We start from the raw sequence: 19,053 nt of genomic DNA, 5'->3' as shown, positions 1-19,053 counted from the left end.
AACAGTCAAGGCCACCAGCGCACCGTGTGTGTGTGTGTGTGTGTGTGTGTGTCAGTCACCGTCAGCTCCTGAAGTTATTTATAACACACTTTATCATACTGACTGTACACTTTATTACACTGTACAGAAGCTGAAGGTTGTTGATCTGCAGTAACCTCTCACACACTGACTGCAACGGGAAAGACACCGTCTCACACACACACACACACTCCCTACTTTCTTACCAGAACCGCTCACCCAGCGCTCTCTCAGAACCAGAACTGCTCTTAATGGGCTTCTCCCTGAGCTTTCAGAACACCTGATCCTGACAGAGTTCTGCTTGGACACCTGGGCCCGTATTCACAAAGCTTTATAGAATTCTCTGAGAGCCCCCTCCTATCTTAGGCTAAAAGTGATTTAGGAAACGTCTGAGAGCAACTCTGAGTAAGGACAATACTAAACCTTTTATCTTAGTGTGTGTGTGTGTGTTTGACCCCGTTACTTAGGATTATGCAGCAATTCAAAGACTGTGATTGGTTAATTAAAAACAACCTCTAAAAAGGTTTTTGTATATAAAGAAGTTGTATAATCATGACTACAGGCTACTTTATTTAGCTATAGACTAAATATATTAAAGTTAAGTGAAACAGCCAAATATTGTAAATGTGTTACCTTTTGAAGCAACTAATTTCCACACAGTAGTTACTATATTTAAGTTCTTACATTTATTTATCATCCTGATTTTATTACTTGTGATCCATTTCAGATTGATGGAAGAAAATGTCTCAGATTTTACTGTTCAGTCTGTTCTGTAAGTTGCACTTTTGGATGATATGTAGTCAACAATCCAAACTGGACAGAAGAGCCGTGTTTACTTTTAGCTTCATGTTCAGTGTTTGGAGATTATTTCTTCCTTCTGCCATTTTGTCCTCTGCTATAGAAACTCTTAAGTCCTTCTCGCTACTCTTAATTTTAAAGTTTTTAGGAATTTCATCACTAGGAGCAACTTTTAGGCTTAAGACGCTTTGTGAATGCGGGCCCTGACCTCCTGTTCTGGCAGAATCGATAGATTTCAGTGGAACCGGTTGGTTTTCTGGCACAAACCTGCAGTTGATGATTTTTCAATAGAGTTACCAAAAGCTCAAAGTTCATCTGCCAGTCGTCTGGTCTTTACTGTAACTACAATGTGCACACAGATCTGTTACAGTGAAAGCTATTTCAGACATTGACCTTGCTGTGACCTTCAGCCTTATTTAACACACTTAATTCTTTAGGTTGTGTAAAGCTGCTTTGCAACAATATAAATTCTTTAAACACTATACAAACAAAATTGAATCGAACGAGTCCGAGACGCTTAGACCTCAGCGTTGGAGTAAAAGACAACAAACACCAAAGATAAACATGTTTCAAACTTTATTAATCCAATTCACATGTTCCCAGAGCCCAGCTATCGAGTGTGAGGAAGGACGAGACGGACAGACAGACAGACAGACACTCAGACAGCGAGAAGAATAAAAACAAAAGGAATGATTTCATGTCAAATTAATTTTTAAATGTTTTGCCGTTTTTTTGGGTGTATTTATTTATTTATAGTCAGGGCCTCCGTGAGACCCGGCAGTGTTTGCATCTGAAATCTGTTTTTTCCTTTTCTCTTCTTTTCTCTTTTTTCAGCGTTTTATTTTTTTCTATGTTTAATTATTTATTTATTTTTTTCCTTGTCCCAGTCTGGGTGAAGCAGCTGAACGCAGAGAGATTATCCTGTGGGAGGACGAGAGGAAAAACACAAGTTACTTCACACACCGTGTGTGTGTGTGTGTGTGTTTCCGCATCAGTACACACCTGGTTCTCGTTATGTGTGATTACACAGCAGGAACAGGTGCGGTGCTCACAGATTTCTGAGCATTCTCCTTCGCCTGGTGAGCCTGCAGCACAGCCACCGCCTCATCCACCTACACACACACACACACACACTTAAGCACACTGACAGAACTCCACCCACAGTGCTAAAACCCCACCCCTGCAAGAAAACCCCCAAACCCCCTCAGTACTACAGCACATACTGTTTATAAACGCACATAAAATTAGTACTCTGTGTGTGTGTGTGTGTGTGTGTGTGTGTGTGTGTATATATATATATACACACCTTGGAGCGCAGTGACTCTGGAGACTCGAGCATGTGCAGCAGCTCCGAGTTGTCGATCTCCAGCAGCATGCCAGTAATTTTCCCAGCCAGGGTCGGGTGCATGTTCTGGATCAATGGGAACAGGCGTTCACCTACACACACACACACACACACACACACACACACACACACACACACACACACACACACACAGAGTTAGAGGAGACAGACACTGTATGAAAGCTTTGGGCTGAAAGCCAATGTGTGCTTTTAAAAAAAATATAGCAGCAGTGCACCCCCTAGTGGCAGCTTCCAGAAACTTTACTCTTGCACGCATATACCCCTTTTCCACTGCTCTGGTTCCCGTGCCGGTTTCCAATTTTGGAACCAGTGCGCTTTTCCACAGAAAAAAATTGGTGCCGGTGCCCTAAAATAAGCACCGAACCGGCCCCTAAACTCTGCTGGTCTAGTTGCGAGAACCCGTGATGTCACGAGAGGTGGGCGGAGTTATAGGGAGCGGTTAAAAAAAAATGTCAGAGATCCAAAGTCTGTTAATGTGGAGCGCAAATTCCTTTTCAGGAATTGAAAAGTGCGTTTAAAAAAAAAAAAAAAAAAAAAAAAAGTGTATGAGGAAATAAGAGAAGAACTGATAGTTGCAGGCTTCACACAAACAACCGACCGAATAGTGTATAAGCAAAAAAAAAAATGAAGAAAGACTTTCAGCGGTTATAACACGTCGAATAAACTGCTTTTGGATACTGAAATACATTTTCATACTAGTTTGGAGAATAACCAGTAAACTGACATCGGCCACGGTGGTTTCTGTTTAGTGGGCGTGGCCTGTGACGTATTATCATGCAGCTCCCGCTGAGCTCCTGTCTAGTGTAAATAGCACCAGCACCAGTGTAGTTGAAATGAGGTAATACACACTCTCCCCAGAGTAGTGATGGGGTGTGTGTGAGCGAGTGTGTGTGTGTAGAACTTACCCAGCATCTGCTTCTGCTCCTGTGGGGGGGCGGCAGCCAGCATGGAGGCAGTGAGCGGCTCCTGACCCTGTACATGTACTGCAGCCTGACAACACACACACACACGTCGTTAATACACACACTATTACTACAACATACACACTTCAGTTCGGACAGCACTAATAACCAGCTGATTACTTTGTGGGCTGTTAATCTGATACACACACAGTGCCATGTGAAGTGTGTGTACCTGTGGCATGGGGACTTGTGGCGTCAGGTGTTGTTGTGTGTTGCGTACTCCAGGTGTGTACTTGTACTGCTGCACCGCTCGCACCGGCGCCGCGGCTGTAGCTGCACCTGCATTGGCTGGACGCGGGCCTAACGCCTGAGAAGCTACACACACACACACACAGAGTTAGGAATGTAAGAGAAAAACCTGAAGAGTGTGTGTGTAATTTTATATATATATATATATATATATATATATATATATATATATACACATACACACACACACACTCACAGACACACACACATACGCGCAAGCATACACACAAACTCACCCATGCGCTGTGAGGGCATCATGCGTGGCACCTGATTGGTCGCTGGGCGGATGGTGCCAAAGGTCTGTGGGCGTGGCGCTGCAGGTCGGATTGCGTTTGGCATGTTCTGGAAATCTGCATACAGGAGGCACAATGTGATGTCATCAAAAAGCGCCAGGAGTATACACATGATACACCTTGATTAAGCACATAGGGGACAAGTAGAAGGTTTTGGGCAGAGCCAGGGGCGTCACTGTGTGTGTGTGTGTGTGTGTGTGTGTGTGTGTGTGTGTGTGTGTGTGTGTGTGAGAGTAGCTGGGTCACTCACGCTGCGGCCGGACGCTCTGGGTGGCCCAGCGGGGACTTGGGCGGAGCTGTGCCAGCTGACTGCTGGGGTAATAGGCAGCTCTGTTCTGGGCCTGTCTCACACACACACACACACACACACACACACACCAGAACACACATGTTAGGCAGATATAACAGTGTAAGCTGAGTGTATATATATATATATATATATAATGTTGATTAGAAACTGTGTGTGTGTGTGTGTGTGTGTGTGTGTACGTACCTGAGGAATGGCAGCCATGAAGTACCCTGACGGGGGTGCGGGCTGGTAGGGGTTGAGCACAGGGTTTGGGACGGCGCGCACGCTGGCCATCCTCTGCATGTACTGGTTGGTGAGATGCGCCTGACGCTCCTCTTTGCGCTGCGCCAGCGCGACGTACAGCGGCTTGGTGGCGACGATGCGGCCGTTCATCTCCGTCACCGCCTTGGTGGCCTCCTCCGGCGACGAGAAACACACGAAGCCGAAGCCCTTTGATCGACCGCCCTCCATCATCACCTGCAGGGGGCAGCAGAGACACATGCTAACGTTAACACATGAGAGGTAACACTGCAGCGCTCAGGCTGGCAGTGTGAGAGCAAACATGGGGGGGGGTGTTTCTGGGGAGTACCTTGGCGCTCGTGATGGTTCCAAAAGGTGAGAACTCTTTACGGAGACGCTCGTCATCCAGACCATCGTCCAGATTCTTTACGTACAGGTTCACACCCTACAGCACATGACAGAGGTTAGCAGAGTGTGTGTGTGTGAGTGAGTGAGTGTGTGCGCGCGCACGCGAGCGTGTGTACCTGGTAGCGAGTCATGCGGTCCTGCTTCATCTGCTCAAACTTTCGTTTCAGCTCCGTCTGTCTCTCACCTTTCTTCTGTGCTCGACCCACGTACACCTGCTTACCGTTTAACTCCTTCCCGTTCATCTCATCCACAGCCTACACACACACACACACACACACCATTAACTCTCAGCCCTGAGCATAGTGTTCACTAGCTCCCCCTGAGAGTCACTCGTACTGTAGTGCACACTCACCCTCTGGGCGTCTTCGTGTCTCTCAAAACTCACAAAGCCGAAGCCTTTAGATTTTCCGCCTTCATCAGTCATGACTCGAATACTCAGCGCAGGCCCTGTTACACACACACACACACACACCCATACAGAGTTATCCTTAGTACATGTAGTGTGTGTTGCCCGTAACAAACGCTATGTATTAATTAATGTGACTCTCAGATGAGTATGTAATAAACTGTACTAACACCATCAGAGTACAGGATCAGTGGGTCTCCAAGTCTTATACACACACACACACTCACCGAATTTGCTGAAGATGTCTTTGAGTTTCTCGTCGTCCATGTCCTCGCCGAAGTTCTTGATGTAGACGTTTGTAAACTCTTTGGCGCGAGCTCCCATCTCAGCCTCACGCTCCTTACGGGATTTAAAGCGTCCGACGAACCTGTACACACACACACACACACACACACACACACACACACACACACGGTGTAAACTCTGTCCGGCTAAACTCCTAAGCTTCACAAGTTAGTCTCACACACACACAGTGAGAGTTGTAACACACTCCTTACACTTTGCGGTCGTTGAGCAGCATGCCGTTCATCTTCTCTATCGCTCTCTCTGCAGCCTCGTGGGTCTCGAAGTGCACAAAGCCATAACCCTTAGAGCCGTTCTCATCACACACCACCTTCAGGAGAAGCACGGCATTACACACACACGCACAAAACAGAACAACATGCTCAAACTACACACACACACGCCAAACCTTGCAGGACAGGATGTTCCCGAAGGCAGAGAAGGTGTCGTAAAGAGCCTTGTTATCGATGGACTTGTCGAGGTTCTTGATGAAGATGTTCCCGACGCCGCTCTTCCTCAGCGACGGGTCTCTTTGGGACCACATGATGCGGACGGGGCGGCCTTTAATCACGTCAAAGTTCATCGTGTCCAGAGCTCGCTCGGCTGAAGGGATGAAAAGCAGCTCGTTAAGAGTCGTTACACTTACACTGCCTGTGACTTCTCACTTCGAGAACACTCAAGACACAAGGGAGAGTATTAGAGTGACACAAGCCACCCACACACTGACCAGGTGTGTGTGTGTGTGGGAGGGAGTGGGGGGGGGAGATCAGAGAGGACATGAACAAACAGACGCTTTAAACCCACACCTCACACGTCTGATCAGATACAAATTTATCTGGTCACATGAAACCTCAGTGAGAACCATAAACCAGACGGGGTCTTACAACACCCAGGCCAAAAGTATTCAGACAGCATGTGTCGTGTGGACATGACAGGTGATGTCACTAATTAGTTATCCTGACTACAATTTAATTTATATTTGATCAACTCACTCACTTACTGCAGAAAACACACTCATGGCAGGACTTTTACTTTCTGAGGTCTCTGAAGAAAAACACTCAGGAACTCTCAGGTGAACTGTAAAATTCTGGCCCAAACTAATTTCTGTTCCTGATCTTTAGGAAGCAATCGGGCAGACGGAGTTTTGACTGCTGCAGACGGTGTGTCTGACTCTGTGCCCAGCTGGATCCAGCCGGTTCTGAAGAATAAAGGGCTTCAGACTAAATACAGACTGTTGTAACGCAACTTTACTGCAGAAAATAACACACTCGTTACAATTACCTCAATCAGCTTAAGAAATTGAGAACAGGATTAAAACACTGAATGCCACTTCTGTCCCAATACTTTTGGCTGCCCCTGTAGAGAGTGAATAAGTGTGTGTGTGCGTTTGTGGTGGTGTGTGTGTGTGTGTGGTGAGGTGGTGTGTGTGTGTGTGTGGTGAGGTGGTGTGTGTGTGTGTGTGGTGAGGTGGTGTGTGTGTGTGTGGTGGTGTGTGTGTGTTTGTGGTGGTGTGTGTGGTGAGGTGGTGTGTGTGTGTGTGTGTGTGTGGTGAGGTGGTGTGTGTGTGTGTGTGTGTGGTGTGGTGGTGTGTGTGTGTTGTGGTGTGTGTGTGTTGTGGTGTGTGTGTGTTGTGGTGTGTGTGTGTGAGGTGGTGTGTGTGTGAGGTGGTGTGTGTGTGAGGTGGTGTGTGTGTAAGTGTGTGTGTGAGGTGGTGTGTGTGTGTGAGGTGGTGTGTGTGTGTAAGTGTGTGTGTGTGAGGTGGTGTGTGTGTGAGGTGGTGTGTGTGTGAGGTGGTGTGTGTGTGAGGTGGTGTGTGTGTAAGTGTGTGTGTGAGGGGGTGTGTGTGAGGTGGTGTGTGTGTGAGGTGGTGTGTGTGTGAGGTGGTGTGTGTGTGAGGTGGTGTGTGTGTGAAGTGTGTGTGTGAGGTGGTGTGTGTGTGAGGTGGTGTGTGTGTGAGGTGGTGTGTGTGTGAGGTGGTGTGTGTGTGAGGTGGTGTGTGTGTGAGGTGGTGTGTGTGTGAGGTGGTGTGTGTGTGAGTTGGTGTGTGTGTGAGGTGGTGTGTGTGTGAGGTGGTGTGTGTGTGAGGTGGTGTGTGTGTGAGGTGGTGTGTGTGTGTGAGGTGGTGTGTGTGTGTGAGGTGGTGTGTGTGTGTGAGGTGGTGTGTGTGTGAGGTGGTGTGTGTGTGTGAGGTGGTGTGTGTGTGTGAGGTGGTGTGTGTGTGTGAGGTGGTGTGTGTGTGAGGTGGTGTGTGTGAGGTGGTGTGTGTGAGGTGGTGTGTGTGAGGTGGTGTGTGTGTGAGGTGGTGTGTGTGTGAGGTGGTGTGTGTGTGTAAGTGTGTGTGTGTGTGAGGTGGTGTGTGTGTGAGGTGGTGTGTGTGTGTGAGGTGGTGTGTGTGTGTGAGGTGGTGTGTGTGTGTGAGGTGGTGTGTGTGTGTGAGGTGGTGTGTGTGTGAGGTGGTGTGTGTGTGTGAGGTGGTGTGTGTGTGTGAGGTGGTGTGTGTGTGTGAGGTGGTGTGTGTGTGTGAGGTGGTGTGTGTGTGTGAGGTGGTGTGTGTGTGAGGTGGTGTGTGTGTAAGTGTGTGTGTGAGGTGGTGTGTGTGAGGTGGTGTGTGTGAGGTGGTGTGTGTGTGAGGTGGTGTGTGTGTGTGAGGTGGTGTGTGTGTGTGAGGTGGTGTGTGTGTGTGAGGTGGTGTGTGTGTGTGAGGTGGTGTGTGTGAGGTGGTGTGAGGTGGTGTGTGTGTGAGGTGGTGTGTGTGTGTGAGGTGGTGTGTGTGTGTGAGGTGGTGTGTGTGTGTGAGGTGGTGTGTGTGTGTGAGGTGGTGTGTGTGTGTGAGGTGGTGTGTGTGTGAGGTGGTGTGTGTGTGAGGTGGTGTGTGTGTGAGGTGGTGTGTGTGTAAGTGTGTGTGTGAGGTGGTGTGTGTGTAAGTGTGTGTGTGTGAGGTGGTGTGTGTGTGTGAGGTGGTGTGTGTGTGTGAGGTGGTGTGTGTGTGTGAGGTGGTGTGTGTGAGGTGGTGTGAGGTGGTGTGTGTGTGAGGTGGTGTGTGTGTGAGGTGGTGTGTGTGTGAGGTGGTGTGTGTGTGAGGTGGTGTGTGTGTGAGGTGGTGTGTGTGTGAGGTGGTGTGTGTGAGGTGGTGTGTGTGAGGTGGTGTGTGTGTAAGTGTGTGTGTGAGGTGGTGTGTGTGAGGTGGTGTGTGTGTGAGGTGGTGTGTGTGTGAGGTGGTGTGTGTGTGAGGTGGTGTGTGTGAGGTGGTGTGTGTGAGGTGGTGTGTGTAAGTGTGTGTGTGAGGTGGTGTGTGTGTGAGGTGGTGTGTGTGTGTGAGGTGGTGTGTGTGTGAGGTGGTGTGTGTGTGAGGTGGTGTGTGTGTGAGGTGGTGTGTGTGTAAGTGTGTGTGTGAGGTGGTGTGTGTGAGGTGGTGTGTGTGTGTGAGGTGGTGTGTGTGTGTGAGGTGGTGTGTGTGTGTGAGGTGGTGTGTGTGTGTGAGGTGGTGTGTGTGAGGTGGTGTGAGGTGGTGTGTGTGTGAGGTGGTGTGTGTGTGAGGTGGTGTGTGTGTGAGGTGGTGTGTGTGTGAGGTGGTGTGTGTAAGTGTGTGTGTGAGGTGGTGTGTGTGTGAGGTGGTGTGTGTGTGAGGTGGTGTGTGTGTGAGGTGGTGTGTGTGAGGTGGTGTGTGTGTGGTGGTGTGTGTGAGGTGGTGTGTGTGAGGTGGTGTGTGTGTGTGAGGTGGTGTGTGTGTGAGGTGGTGTGTGTGAGGTGGTGTGTGTGTGTGAGGTGGTGTGTGTGAGGTGGTGTGTGTAAGTGTGTGTGTGAGGTGGTGTGTGTGTGAGGTGACCACTGACCGTCGGCGGGCTGCTGGAAGTTGACGTAGGCGTACCCCAGCGAGCGGCGGGTCATCATGTCCCTGCAGACCCGGATGGAGAGGATCGGACCCGCGGGGCTGAACTTCTCGTACAGCATGGCCTCGGTGACGTCAGGGTGTAGATCCCCCACGTACAGGGAGGCCATGGGGTAACTGGGAGCGCTGGGGTTCATCTTCAGCACCTTCTGTTCACGCGCACTGATCTAACCGGAAACACAGGGAGCGCGCGGCTCAGGCCACACACGCTGCTAGCGGGCTAGTCTAATCTAAACGCTCGGTAACTATGGCAACTAAACTCACGGTTTGTTTTTCACACAAACAAACCGATTAGGATTTAGATCCGATAATTATTTTTTTCTCTTTAAAAAAATGACAAATTCGATAAGATAAAACACTAAAGACAGAAAATCCGTCGACGACCTGCTGTGCGCTAATGCTAATCAGTTAGCACACTAAGCTAATCCCTTAAAAATGCTAGTTACGCTAACCTGGTCCGGGAGATAAAGCTGATAATCCGGCTGCGACTCCACTGCTTCACCGAGTCTCGGTTACAAAGACGAAAATAGATTTTTTGTTGATTTTCTGTTTTGTAATTTTTTTTGTATTTTTGATTTTTTTAATAAGATGTGTGCCGAGGCTCGCTCAGGGGCACACGCGCTCACCACAGCACTGGACGGAAGAGGGGCGGAACCGGAAGCCGCCTCCCACTTAAAAAAAAAAAAACCTTTTCCTCCGGAAGTCAAAGTTTAAAAAGTAGGAACTAGTTTTAAGTGGTCAAGAGTAACGTATGAAATAGAACCAGTCTACAATATGACATAAACCCGTAGATATGATCCCAACACTTCGTACTTCCTGCTTCAAACGCCTGCAGTTCTTTAACAAACTCTAATCTACTGAGATTGAAACGTCACAGAGTGAGAGAGGCTAATGCTAATAGAAACGTCACAATGATCAGTTTGTGTTCATTGTGAAGAAGTTCTCTGTAAAAGGTTCAACAGTTTAATGGGCCAGTGGTTCCACAGGTCAGGGGAGAACTGAAGGTTTACTCATATTGGAAAAGTGAGCACAAACCTAATGTATTTAAATCTCAGATAATGTATAAAATCATGTGACGTGTTTTGAGATTTTCTTCCACTTAGTTTTAAGGGTGTGCAAACTTTGTGCCCTTGATTGTAGATGTAATCTATTCCAAAACACACAGAAACCTACAGGTCTGAGTAAATTGTATGAACCCACACCAGGTGGCGTAGTGGTGCAGAGGGTGGGGTCAACCCTCACAGCTCCAGGGTCTCCAGACTCCCACACTCAGCTCACCTGCACTGGGATTCTGGAGTGTTCCCAGTGTTTCCCCTCTCATGTACTGGTTTCCTCCAACGAACACGCCGTCAGGTGGACTCACGATGCTGGGTGTACATGAGTGCGTTTACTAAAGACACACAAATAAAGTCTGTGTAGAGTGCGTCTCAAAAAAGTTTAATATTGAGAATATTCTGGATGCATTAGATGTAAAGTGAAATATTTTAAACCCTGAAGTGATTACAGCTCATGAAAAAAAAAAATCCAGCGTCTTAAAATATAAGAATTTTTCATTTGTAGTTTGAGTACATTACAATTCATGCAGTATAAATACTGCGTATCTCCCAGTCTAGTTCAGTACACGCATGGAGCGGGAGTCAGTGCACCAAGAGCCGCCACCACACACGGAAGTATTCGGGACATGGGTTACAACTGCAGCATTGCTAGTGTTAAACCACTCCTGAACCAAATTAAATTACATTTTGCATTTCAGCTCTTAGAGTCTGGAGGAAGAGAGAAGCTTGAAGTCCAGTGTGAGGTTTCCATAGTTAATGATGATTTTGGGAGCCATATAACCCGCTGGTGTTGGTCCACTGTGTTTTTTCTTAGGTCCAATGTCAACACTATCAGGAGATTTTCGAGCTCTTTATAAATATGCTAATTTTTTTTCCCCAGCAGGACTTGGCACCTACCCACAGCTCAAAACGACATCTGACCGTGATGTTACCGTGCTTTAATAGCCAGCCATCTCATTTGACCTGAACCCTATAGAGAACATCTATGCTTTTGTTTAGAGGAAGACGAGAAACACAGACCCAACAATACAGTTCAGCTGAAGGCTGCTTTTAAAGCAACCTGATCCTCAATAACGCCTCAGCAGTGGCACAAGCTGATCGCCTTCATGCTGAAACTAACATGATTTTTCAGAATTTTTTATTGTAAATTCCTGTATTCCTTTTATTTATTTTTAATTTCCATGAGCTGGAACAAAAAAGGCCTTGAAATATTTCACTTTTCATGTAATAAATCTATATGAGTTTCAATAAAAAGGTTAACTTTTTCCATGATATATGAATATATTTTCCATATATATATGAATTTTTTTGAGATGCACTATATTTGTTAAAGTAATATTCTGCAAATACTTAAAGGTCATGTTAGTGAAGTGACACTGAAAACAAAGGAAATAAAGAATAGGAAACACTGAAATGCTTAATTTCCTTTTTTCTATTAAACATTTCCCCCTCAATGTTAACAACAAACCTGAAATTAAATAAATACAGTAGAGAGTTAAATGTAGTGTAGTTCTAATCAGTTCCTAAAAAGGACCCTAGATGGCAGCAGGTTCCACTACTGTTATCACCACGCCCTTTATTGTTATCAAAGGGAAGCTGCGTCACAAACTGCAGCAATGCTTTCTGGGTAAAGTCTCCTCTTGACCTACACATTGACACAGTAAAGTTGAAGGTCCTGTAAGACAGGGACGAACAGGAAGTGGACACGCTAGAACACGAAATGTAATTATGCAGGTTTCCCACAGAGAGAGAGAGAGAGAGATAACACACCCTCAGTTAGGAGACAGCATCCTAAACATATAAACGCTTATAAACATGTTATAAGTGACATTTTCCCATAAACCTGACTGAGATTAAAACACTGGATTGAGATCGTCCTCCACACTTCACTTCACCTGATCAAAGGCGAAAACACTCGACAATAAGTGCAATTAAACATTCTTTACCTTTCTGCAACATTTACAACATCTCTGTATCGTGGATAAAGATGAAACATGTTATTGCTTACAGTCGTACAAAAATAATATTCGTGTCTGAGAGTAAAAACAGAAGTAAACTTGTGTGTGTGTGTGTGTGTGTGTGTGTAAACTGCCAGGTGCATCAAATCCCACATGTTCCTTTTCCCCTATACTGAGAAATGAAGGTTGATTACGGAGTCTCTCCACACAGCCGGAGTGAGCGTCTCCTGGTTCACGCCCGGTCTCCTCGCTATGTGTGTGTGTGTGTGTGTGTGTGTGTGTGTGTGTGGGCGTTTGTGTATGTATGTATTGATAGTGTCAGTAGCGGCTGTGTTCATCTGTTGCTGTTACGATCACGTCCATCCAGATGCGCATGCTCTCAGCACTCGGAGCCACGAGGAAAAAAAGGCGCTCGTACGTCTTCACACAGAACGTCAGGCTCGGCCTCGGAGACTGGGGAGACGAGAGGAGATAAAGGCAGACAAAAAAGAGAAGAATGAAGACATGAAAGACAAAATTAGGATACAGGAAATAAGAATACATGAATAAAGGAGAAAAATAACAAAGAAGAAGGAAATAAAGTAAAAGAACAGTTCTGTAAAATCATCTTTAATGAAGGTTTAACAGAGTGTGTAGGTGGTAAGAGGAAGTGAGGATGGAGTGAGAGGGATGAATGAGGGAAAGCCGGGCCCTCACCGTGTTCGCCGTTCGGAGGTGATCGTAATAAACTTCCTCTATGGCCTGGAAGTAGATCACACCCTTCAGCTTCTTCTCGTCCTGATCTGAGACACAGACAGAAGATTATCAGACACTGGCACAGCTGGAGTGAGTGAACGTCTAGCCGGACTAGCCTTAGCATGAGCTCAGTAGCTGCTTCAGGGACGTGTGTGAGTGAGTTCAGTGTCGGCTCGGCGACACGGAGCGTGATGTTCCTCACCGGTGTAATACGCCAGTCTGCGATGGTCCATGTCGAACAGGAACCACCTCCTCTTCCACGTCTTCACCCGGCCGCCTCGCTTCGTCAGGAACCCGCAACATCGCCGCGGCAACAAGCGAACGCCCAGACACCCCGCCACGCCGTGCCCCAGACTCTCCACGTGCGCCCGAAGGTCAAAGTTCGGCGTGAGGAAGAGAGGGACGCCGTGCTGCTGCACACCACAGTGAGGAGGGAGTTAAAGGAAGACACGACTAAAGAGACATAAAGAGAACGAAAGAAAAGGCACGAGGAAAGAAAAGAAAAATAGGAAAGAGGAAGTAAAGGATGTGAGGAGCGACAGATCAGATAAGGACTGAAGGGATGAACCCTAATCCCCAAGGGGTCTAAACACAACGTTTAAGGGTCCCTAAAGAGGGAACAACTAAATAAAGTGAAAGACAGAACGATAAGAGTATGTGTGTGTTAGGTGTTTTCACCTCCACACACACACACACTCACACACACACACACACACCTTCACACACACACACACACCTTCACACACACACACACACACACACACACACACACACACACACACACACACCTCAGGTGTGTTCTGGGTGTGGTTCTCCTCAGGCTCCTCCTCTGGGTGGGTGTTTGTGTGTGTTTGTGTGTGGAGGTGTGTGTGTGTATTCAGGTCGTCTGGCTTGTTAAGTGTGTCCTCTACAGTGAGACATCTCCTCTCCTCCTACAGTCAGAGACAGACAGGTTAACACACACTGTAACCCCTACACACTAACACCATTTAGATGGCAGCTGTGTGTGTGTGTGTGTGTGTGTGTGTGTGTGTGTGTGTGTGAGTCTGTGTGTGTGTGTGAGTCTATGTGTGTGTGTGTGTGTGTGTGAGTGTGTGTCTGTGTGTGAGTGTGTGTCTGTGTGTGTGTGAGTCTATGTGTGTGTGAGTCTCTGTGTGTGTGTGTGTGTGTGAGTGTGTGTCTGTGTGTGAGTGTGAGTGTGTGTCTGTGTGTGTGTGAGTCTATGTGTGTGTGAGTCTCTGTGTGTGTGTGTGTGTGTGTGTGTGAGTGTGTGTCTGTGTGTGTGAGTCTATGTGTGTGTGAGTCTCTGTGTGTGTGTGTGTGTGTGTGTGTGTGTGTGTGTGTGTGAGTGAGTGTGTTTGTGTGTGAGTCTGTGTGTGTGAGTCTGTGTGTGTGTGAGTCTGTGTGTGTGTGTGAGTGTGTTTGTGTGTGAGTCTGTGTGTGTGTGTGTGCGTGAGTCTCTGAGTCTATGTGTGAGTTAGTGAGTGTGTGTGTGTGTGAGTGTGTTTGTGTGTGAGTCTGTGTGTGTGTGTGTGTGTGTGAGTCTGTGAGTCTGTGTGTGTGTGTGCGTGAGTCTGTGTGTGAGTGAGTGAGTAAGTGTGTGTGTGTGTGTGTGTGTGTGTACCCTCTCCTTCAGCAGTCTCTCTCTCTCCGCTCTAGCTTCCTTCAGTTTTCTCTCGATCTCCACAAGGTCGACCAGACGCAGGTTTGGGCTGTGACACACACACACACACACACACACACACACACACACACACACAGACACACACACACAAGCACATACAGATGTTACTCATGCGGTATTCTGGTTTTACCGCCACGCCTCACGATGGCAGCATTTGGGTTTGTGCGTTTGCTGGCTTCTACCACTGAGTGGCGCTATATAACTACAGACTGACGCCTCGGGCCTCAGTTCATTCTCTCAGGGGTTAATGAGCCGCAGCTCCTTTAGAGCGGCATGTAGTAGCGGATAAAATCAAGTGAAACATTGTAGTTAAATAAATTCATAATCGCAGAACTAAAATTACAGTACAAATGTAGAATTTTAATTAAATTAAATCTTATTAGGATCGAATTTAAGCAAAGTAAACGTTAACACAGTGAGCCATTAGATTTTATCATGTGTAATTAGAAAAGCTACGCATGTATGTTTTTTGTCATCTTATATTTTGTGTTCTTTAAATTTCTATTAGATTTATTAACTGAAATAAATGAAAATAAATGACCATAAAAATTCTAACATTGTCAGGTTGTGCTACTGCGTCAGCAGATGTCGATGTGTTTTGGCGTTATTATAAGAATTAAATGCAGTAGGCTGTTATGATCATCATAATGTTCTTTAATAAATAATAAAAACATTTGAACAAATTACATTTTCACATCCCAGCACCCCCGTTGTGCTGTACCACCGCCGGCAAAAACCTTATAAAATACAAGTGAAACATTAAACTAATTTATCATCACAGTACTAAAATTACAGTACACATTTAGAACTTAAATATAGGGGTTTCTTAGTTCCATCGAATTTAAGCAAAGTAAATGTTAACACAGTGAGCCTTTATATTTTATCATGCGTAACAGAAAACTCTGGCTGTGTGTATCAGAAAACCTGATAAACATTGGACTATGGTTCAGAAGATCCCAGGTTCAAACCCCACAACCACCAAGTTGCCACTGTTGGGCCCTTGAGCGCGGCCCTTAACCCTCAACTGCTCAGATGTGTAATGAGATAAAAATGTAAGTCGCTCTGGATTAGAGCGTCTGCCAAATGCCTAAATGTAAATGTAAAACGTGGGCGAGTCACAGGTGTTGTCAGATTAATGGGCAAAAACTATATAATAAACCTATATAAGCTACATAGCCTTTATAAGACTTCACTTTTATTTAAGTGCACGCACAATGACAAGAAAACGTTATGATGTTGTAAAATAATGAAAGCAAACAGGGATACAGCGCTATTCTGTATCGGTTTCTGTGAACTTGAGCGCATTAGAAAATAAACCGAAAGTCCGTGTATACTCGCCTCACAGACATGAAAAATATGTACTTACAGAAAGCAAAATGTCTGCTTTTATATAAACTAATGGAAAAAAAATCAGCTTATGTAATTCATATGAAACGTGGATTACTACAGCGCATCCACTCACAGCCGAAACGAAAAGACATCAACTATCAATGAATTATTAAAATGACCAGTCAGTTTTCTTGCTGTTTTCCCCGACGCATTTATAATCATTAGTCTAGTTCTGCCGGTGCGGTGTTTCTTATCCCCACTCCCGTTAAAATGGTGTATTCAGAGGCTCACCCGCGAGAGGTTGCGCGCCCGGTCCACTACACAGCTAAAACACATTTGTATATTATGACTGAGATACGGCGGCTCACATCGGCGTGCGTTTCGCACAGCGCCGCAAAGACAGCGCTTATTTATAGTGTGTTTGTTATATTTCTGGAAAAGAGAAATCTCTTATAAATCTCTCATATCGGCGCGCGCGTTCATCTGACATGGGTTCACGCGAACATTTTACATTCACTAAAAGATTAATCCACAACCACATTTCGGCCATTTACACACATGCATTATGCTGTGTTGTTGTTACACACTTCTACTTTTCATCTCCACTTTCATTAAAATGCTCCTGATATGAGCAGCTTTGTTTTAGTCAGAATATTTATCTCTCATAAAGAGAGGCGACATATACTTGCTGATTAAACACTGCATTTTTTTAAGTGAAAGCACGTGCCATGTGAGCAGCTTTGATTATTAATAATTAAATAATTTTTCAATGCTGGACATAAACAGCTAAAATCAAGATGATTATTATTCTTTAGATTATTATTTTTATGTTCTTTTGCTGTTTGGGTTCAGCGTTAAATGATTATTTGAAACTGAAGCGCCTCGTGTAGATTCATGCCACGAGTCATTTTATTATACAAAGATTATTACGTTGTGCTCGTAATGATTTTATTTTACCATTAAAAATAAAAATGTTTTTACAAGCCCTCGAGCTGTTGTTTCTGCTGTTTTAGCAAAATGTCCCTTTGCGCCACCTGGCGGTCATTTCACAAATTACTTTGAATTGCGACTGATTTATTTTGGCTGTTGCTGTTTGCCGCGAGAGTGCGCGGCAGTCAGACATTCCGCTTGAGTGACCACTGTAATACATGTGCTAGCCTCTTTGTGTGTTGGGTGTGTGTGTGTGTGTGTGTGTGTATGTGTGTCTCACCTGGCTGCGCGGGTGCTGCAGGTGCTGTTAGTTGGTGTGTGGAAGCCGTTAGCGTTTCCGTTACTGAGTCTGTGTCTGGAGTGAGGAAGTGGAGGAGTGTCAGGATTCCTCATCAGTCCTGAAACACACACACACGAACGCGCACGTACACACACAAAGGTCTTAGTGGAACACCTGGGTGACCTTGTACACTGACAACACTGTTTGCTCATGATGAGTTTTTCAGAATTAAATTGAAATATGTCGACAGGACTGGGGTTTGTGCACTGGCTGGGAATCGAACCCCTGCCTTCAGAATAGCAGGCGAAACATTTATTATTATTATTATTATTATTATTATACATTACAGTACAGGTGTTGTCCAGTGGTTAATGACACTAACTGTGTGTCTCAGCGTGGGTGAGAGTAGGTCTGTACGGTCCGCAGTACTGAGGAGAGAGCAGCTGTCTGACTAAACCCACATTCACACCCAGTCACAGAAGCACTTTCAGTAAGAACACACATCTGATAACGTTATGGCGTCTTAAACAACACGCCGTCTCTGCACTCATCACTTCTAAGTCCTTCTGAATCGCCTCTGAACCGTCCGCGTCGTTCTGTTCACGGCTAACGCTCAGCCACGAAGCTAACTAGCTTCTAACACAAGGCTGAATCCCAAATCCCTCTCTAACCCCTGATCAAGGGCACTACTTGGTGTGTGGAACAAGGGGGAGTGTACACCCTACATAGTGCGCTAGCTTTCCATTTAACGCCATTTGGGAATCGACCCCAGAACCCTGAAGTTAACGGAGCTGATATTCTAAAGTGTAATAAGTGTAAGTATAGAGTAAATCTGGTGAGTTTCTCAGGAGTGTCTATCACTGTACTGAATATCTTCAGAATATATTCAGTACAACAGCATGAGCACGAGTTAGTAATTATTGATTAATTATACAATAATGATTTAATAACAGTTTATGAATATCGAATTTAAAATCAGAGCTGCACATTAAAATAAAATCCCCCAGAGTTAAATTTAGAAATTTTACCAGATTTTTTTAATGAGACTCCAAACTTAACTCTATGCTCTATTAAAATTATTCTACACTACACTGTAACTACGCTGTATCAGTGTAATTCTAGACTACTTTAATATAACTCTACACTCTGTAACTCAAAACCCTGTACCTTTTACACTCCATAACTCTACACTCTTTTAAACTCACATGTCTAAAACTTTACACTCCGAACGGTCTACACTCCGAACGGTCTACACTCCGAACGGTCTACACTCCGAACGGTCTACACTCCGAACGGTCTACACTCCGAACGGTCTACACTCCGTACGGTCTACACTCCGTACGGTCTACACTCCGAACGGTCTACACTCCGAACGGTCTACACTCCGAACGGTCTACACTCCGAACGGTCTACACTCCGAACGGTCTACACTCCGAACGGTCTACACTCCGTACGGTCTACACTCCGTACGGTCTACACTCCGAACGGTCTACACTCCGAACGGTCTACACTCCGAACGGTCTACACTCCGAACGGTCTACACTCCGTACGGTCTACACTCCGTACGGTCTACACTCCGTACGGTCTACACTCCGAACGGTCTACACTCCGAACGGTCTACACTCCGAACGGTCTACACTCCGTACGGTCTACACTCCGTACGGTCTACACTCCGAACGGTCTACACTCCGTACGGTCTACACTCCGAACGGTCTACACTCCGTACGGTTTACACTCCGTACCTTTGACACTCCCAACCTTTGACACTCCATAAGTCTACACTTGGGTGTCGCCTCACCCTGCACTGACATTGGCCGCTCCGAGACTTTTCGATGTGAGCTCCGTCTCCGTGTTGAACCTGACACGTCCTGAAACACACAGA

General features: G+C 46.0%; 2 protein-coding genes across 3 annotated transcripts in view; both read right to left on the bottom strand.

Moving 5' to 3' along the window:
• Positions 1-1,375: 1,375 nt before the first annotated feature.
• On the bottom strand, positions 1,376-9,854 carry pabpc1a (poly(A) binding protein, cytoplasmic 1a). Its single transcript, XM_053490648.1, has 15 exons — positions 9,145-9,854; positions 5,721-5,914; positions 5,527-5,642; positions 5,257-5,396; positions 4,976-5,070; positions 4,740-4,877; positions 4,565-4,660; positions 4,180-4,452; positions 3,937-4,027; positions 3,630-3,743; positions 3,317-3,459; positions 3,088-3,172; positions 2,123-2,253; positions 1,819-1,928; positions 1,376-1,737 (listed from the first exon to the last, which is right to left on the bottom strand). Exons 1-14 carry the CDS (start codon positions 9,335-9,337, stop codon positions 1,839-1,841), a joined length of 1,899 nt encoding a protein of 632 aa, XP_053346623.1. The 5' UTR covers positions 9,338-9,854; the 3' UTR covers positions 1,376-1,737; positions 1,819-1,838.
• A 1,815-nt stretch (positions 9,855-11,669) lies between these two features.
• LOC128516994 (pleckstrin homology-like domain family B member 3) overlaps positions 11,670-19,053 on the bottom strand; it is a 41,280-nt gene continuing 33,896 nt past the window's right edge. The window contains exons 8-14 of one of the 2 annotated variants that reach the window (XM_053490719.1): positions 18,970-19,039; positions 17,172-17,289; positions 14,573-14,660; positions 13,737-13,880; positions 13,151-13,361; positions 12,910-12,995; positions 11,670-12,666 (exon numbers count right to left, since the gene is read on the bottom strand). In XM_053490719.1, coding sequence (XP_053346694.1) covers positions 12,532-12,666; positions 12,910-12,995; positions 13,151-13,361; positions 13,737-13,880; positions 14,573-14,660; positions 17,172-17,289; positions 18,970-19,039 — 852 coding nt within the window. In that variant the 3' untranslated portion in view covers positions 11,670-12,531. The remainder of the gene's footprint in view (positions 12,667-12,909; positions 12,996-13,150; positions 13,362-13,736; positions 13,881-14,572; positions 14,661-17,171; positions 17,290-18,969; positions 19,040-19,053) is intronic. The other variant, XM_053490720.1, reaches the window with a different exon arrangement.

The sequence above is a fragment of the Clarias gariepinus genome, unplaced genomic scaffold (assembly GCF_024256425.1).
Source record: "Clarias gariepinus isolate MV-2021 ecotype Netherlands unplaced genomic scaffold, CGAR_prim_01v2 scaffold_30, whole genome shotgun sequence".
NCBI lineage: Eukaryota > Metazoa > Chordata > Actinopteri > Siluriformes > Clariidae > Clarias > Clarias gariepinus.
The sequence above is the reverse complement of the archived record's forward strand: the minus strand, read 5'-3'. Positions and strand labels throughout refer to the sequence as shown.